At 35.0% G+C, this 5,236-nt stretch overlaps 1 protein-coding gene across 1 annotated transcript; it reads left to right on the top strand.

Moving 5' to 3' along the window:
- Nucleotides 1–4,447: 4,447 nt before the first annotated feature.
- LOC107062492 (RING-H2 finger protein ATL3-like) lies at nt 4,448–4,996 on the top strand. Its single transcript, XM_015313160.1, has one exon. It carries the CDS (start codon nt 4,448–4,450, stop codon nt 4,994–4,996), a length of 549 nt encoding a protein of 182 aa, XP_015168646.1.
- The last annotated feature ends 240 nt before the right edge of the window (nt 4,997–5,236 follow it).

The raw sequence follows: 5,236 nt of genomic DNA, 5'->3' as shown, positions 1-5,236 counted from the left end.
AAATTTCATCCCTCTGACAGCCGAACCACGACTGACAGGATGGACCGTCATTCAGCTCCGTTGATGGGCCAGTCGACTTTTTAGTTAGGGGTACTTAGGTCTTTTTCTAATTATTTTAACCCTAAACTATTTCATTTTGGTCAGTTTTAGCCTATTATTCTAGTCAGATTTTACCCTAAACCATTATTCTTTGGAATTCACCAAGCTTAGAACAAAAGAGGAAAAAAGGCGCCAGTTTTCCCCAAGAACGACCAACAAGTTCCTTCAAGTTCCAGCCCTGAAATAAAAATATTTCTCCGTGAAATTCATCACCGGGTATGTGGGATTTCACTGGTGGATTCCTTTCATCCACTAGGTCCTTAGAATTCAGTCAGATTCTTGATTCGCTATATCTTGCTTAGACCTAGGGTTTCTAAAACCTTAGATATTAGTTGTGATTTAGCTGTTAGAATATTCCAAATCAGATTATCATGTTTTCGTAGAATCATTGCTTAGTTCTTTGCATGAAACTCAGAAACCTAGTGGTGTAGATTCTCTTAGTTCACGAATTACACATGCTAGGTCGGTTAAACAGATATATATGCTCCAGTTTTGAATGTCACATTATCAGTATATTTCAGCATGAACCCTATTTTTGAGTTATAAATCTTGATAAGCTTTTTAAAGCCAACACTTGAGTTCTTAAAGATGAGTTTTGATAAAGGAGTTTTCTAAAACATGATTAGTATGACAATTGAGTGTGCCATCAATGTATGAGCAGTATTGTATCTAGATATACCATCAATGTTTATGCAGTATGATATCCCGCATCATCAATGATCATATTATAATATGATTTTGAGTTATTTTGAGGAAGAGTTTTCAAGTATGAGTATCTACATGTTAGTATTTTGAGCTATTCAGTAGTTCAGTCATAATGTATCATATACATACTTAGTTGGGAGTGGCCTTAATACCGAGTTGGACTAGGGTCAATCACCCTCATAGTCCCAGAACTATGTGCCCTCGTAGGTTAAATCCCCTCCGTGGGCATCATATTTAGTGATCACGCCAGTTAAGCCTTTATACCTCTAGCAAGGTATACTAGGTCCTCTCGATAGGGTGTATACATCAGACTCCACGTTTAGCTCACGTGGTTTTATGTCGGCTAATAGTAGCTCCCACAGTCAGATTCTACTATATTGACCAGGTTATCAGTTACAGTTCAGTATTCAGTTTTAGCATGTTATGAATTTGGTCATTGCATTTAGTTTAGTTCATATTCAGTATCTTCAGTATATTCATCATGTTCATCTTATATCATTGCTCAGTATGCTTTGTTCAATTATGTATATTGTTCAGCTTTATTCTATCATGCATGCTCAATACCTTTTAAGTACTGACGCATACTCTGCGCTACATATTCATAAATTTATGTTTTGGAATAATTGTACGTCTTTTTGAATTTTTTAATACCACAATGCCAGCCATTTTGACCATAAGGAAACAATAGTGAATATTGCAATGGGTCATTACATCCATAATAGTAATTTACCAATTGACTTTTGTTACTATGAGTGTAAATTCGAATATATGGTGTGGGAATTTTATCATTTAATTGATCTTCTATCCAAATTGCCGCAACTTCGGATGCAATTGGTAAGTTATGTGTTCTTTGGTCTAAATTGGAACTTGAATTTAAAGCAATATAAAATTCGGATAAATTTGGAACAACTGTTAACGATCTTAGAAAAGTAGAATAAGGATTAACTTTTAGTATATCCATCAGCTTTGTAACAATCAGCTCATTAAGATTATCTGATAACGTCATTCGATTTGTTAACTCATTTTCATTATCATAGAAATATAACGGTAAATTCTTTGCTTTTCCTGCTGAGGGTATCAAATCATCAATGAAGTGATACATTTGTCCTTGGACTTTAAATGTATAGATGCCATGATTTCTCTTTGCTAATTCTCTATCATAATGTACTCCAAGTGAAGTGAATGCGAACATATTATTGTAGGCTCTACTGTAAGTGCGAAAATGTTGAGATTCTTTGGAGTACCCAAGAACAAATCTCGCAACTCAGTAGGCATGTTTTGACAAGTTAGTCTAATTGATCCATTATTACAACAAAAACCTGGTGATTCATATTGAAACCTTTTTGCTGCACAAAATTTGCAATTTGGAACTTTCTTTAAAAGTAAGTAATCTTTTGACAATAAATTATCATTTTGTAGATTGACTTCTAACTTATTTCTACCTGTGCATGGTAAAAAGCAATTATTTGTTGTATAATTGCACAACAATACATGTTTTTTTATTACTTTGGTAGAAAGAAGCATACCTCTATTTGCAGTATATCTTGAGCTTAATTTAGTTGCAACATGAGATTGATCCTAGGTCCCGTGTCCGCATCTTGGGGGTAGCTCGGGGCGTGACATAAAGTCTCCTCTATTCTTCTTCGGCCTATCCCTTTCTCTTATAAAATCCACTACAATTAACCTCTCACATTTAATCCTTCATGTACAAGAACCATCTAAGGCTCGCTCTCCTCATCTAATCCACCACGGAGGCCACACCCATCTTGTCCCAAATATCTTCCTTCCTAATCTTACTACCTAGTTATCTTGTCCAATTGACAACATATATAATGGTAGTGGAAAATACCTATTTTTAGGCCTCCAATTTAATGTATACTCAATGTTAGTTTATTGTTTTTCAAGTTTGTTCGCTTCAGACACAACATCACTCGTACATGATTAAGGTTGAAAAGATCGCATATGACTTCAAATATTTTTGTTTGAAATATGATCTTGTGAAGGACAAACATTGAGCACTTTTGCCTGAAGTTTGGTATGAACTGTCAAGTCCAATTTGAGAGTTTTTTCTTGAGTTTGGGGTGAGTCTTAACTTTACAAGATCAAACTTCGAATATGTTTGATTGAGGTTATTACCTTAGCAAGGCTTCACATATATAATGGCTTGTAAAGATTAGTTCCAGACATTTTTACTGAAGTAGGTCCCTTGAAAGCCAAATTTAGATATTTTGGCATAAAGTCAGGGCATGTATTTGCCCCAAATTCATACACATGTGATCGAAATTCAATAAACCAATTGAAGAAAAAAAGAAAAAGAGAAAAAAAAGAGCTAAAAGTTTTGTGCAAATTTTAATTAAGTAGATTGATTTTCTAATTCTGTAATTTTTTTACCAAATCTAAATAGTGCATATAATATTTTTTTTGGGTATCTGAATTTAGATAATAGTATTAACTTTACGTTTATGGATTATCAATAAATGGTTATTTTTGTCAGTTGACCTAATTCAAACATATATGACGACGGGTGGTTGCAATGGTCGTGTTGCTAAAGGAGGAGTTTTTTCTGAAGCTTGTTAAAAGAGGGTGCCAATTACACAATTCTAAAATTTGATACAACTTAAATGAAAATATCAAAATAGGTACCTTGTGAAACTTTTTTATATATATTTTCCCCTTAAATTGACCTACACAATACAAATACAAACTAATTAAACCTCAATGTGGGGCTTGGTCCAAGTTCTAGAACTTTCCCCACACAGGTAACAATACAACCTACAAAACAGGTGCCTCGTGAAACTTCAACATATTAGCCCCTTAATTTTGATCAACACAATACAAATACCAACTAATAGAGCCTATATGTAGGGCTTGGTCCAAATTCTAGAACTTTCCACACACAGGTAACAATACCACCTACAAAATAGGTGCCTTGTGAAACTTTTACACATTTACCCCTAAAATGGACCTATATGATGCAAATACGAACTAATTTAGCCTCAATGCAGGGACAAGGTCCAAGTTGTAGAATCGGCCACACACAACTAACAATACAACCTATAAAACACGTGACTCGTGAAACTTTTACTCATTTTCCCCTTGAATGAACCGACATGTAAATACGAACTAATCGAGCTTGAATGTGGAACCATCCCCATACAGCTAACAAAACAACCTACTATAAAACAAGAGATTCATGAGCTTTTTACGCATTTACCCCTTAAATAAACCTGCACTATAAATACAACCAAATCAAGCCTCAATGTGGGCCCTAGTCCCAAGCTCTAGAAACTTCCTCACAAAGCTAACAATACAACCTATAAATTAAACACCATCCTTCTACAAAAAAAATTCCTCTGTCTCTCTCGTCAACTTTCAGTAAACTATAGGTACGAATATGGAGGTGACATCAGAGTTATTTCCATCTGTCGAAGGGCTAACCCCAACTGAAGCCAGATCAATGATTCTTCCTTATATTTTCCGATTCTTCGTCTCTAATTCATGACAAGAATTTGTATGTACTATTGTGGTCCTGGTGAACGCAACAAACAACTCAATCTCTTTCATCTAAGTTCATCCTATTAATGCAGAACCTATTTTGGAAGAGGTTGTACCTGCATCAAGATCTTCCATTGAAGCGATACCGATGGTTAAGGTTTTAGGTGAAGGGATTGATTGCTCTATATGTTTGTCGGGTTTTGAAATTAGCGAGGAAGCTAAGGAGATGCCTTGTAAACATCATTTTCATTCGATTTGTATTGATAAGTGGTTGGGGATAAATGGATTGTGTCTGATCTATAGGTATAAGATGTCAGTGGATGAACAATGTGAGAAGAAAGATGAAGAAAGTGGTGGAGATGAAAGAGGTGATGATGGTGGAAGTCATATGGAGGAAGATGGTGTGAAGTTTATTTTTCATGTTATCATTACACCAGAGACTACACACTTAACAGTGTCGATAACAGAAGTGCATAGGCATTTTGATGATATGTTGTTAGAGGTTGGAGATTGCGTTGTATACGAAGTTGGAAATGGCGATGTATCCGAAGTTGGAAATGGCGATGAATCTGAAGCTGGAAATGGCGATGAATCTCAAGCTAGAAATGTATCCGAAAATGGAGATGGCAATGAATCCGAAGCTAGATATGGCAATGTATCTGAAGCTCAAGATGGAGATAGCGAAGAAGACGATTAATCCAAAACTCAAGATATGGTCATTGATAATAATTAATTTAGTTATTTTCCTTATTCGTTTTCGGTGTTTTCTGCTTAGCTTAAATATAAAAAGTTGTTTGAACAAAATATTGTGCAATTTTAATTAGGATGACGAAGCTAATGGAGATGACCTAGCTCAAGATATAGTCATTGACAACAAACAATCTGTTTTTTACTTATTTGTTTTGGGTTTGTTCTAGTTTAATAGAACTGAACTATT

The sequence above is a fragment of the Solanum tuberosum genome, unplaced genomic scaffold, assembly GCF_000226075.1.
Source record: "Solanum tuberosum cultivar DM 1-3 516 R44 unplaced genomic scaffold, SolTub_3.0 scf00235, whole genome shotgun sequence".
Taxonomy (NCBI): Eukaryota; Viridiplantae; Streptophyta; class Magnoliopsida; order Solanales; family Solanaceae; genus Solanum; species Solanum tuberosum.
Note: the sequence above shows the minus strand (reverse complement) of the source record. Positions and strands in the feature narration are given on the sequence as shown.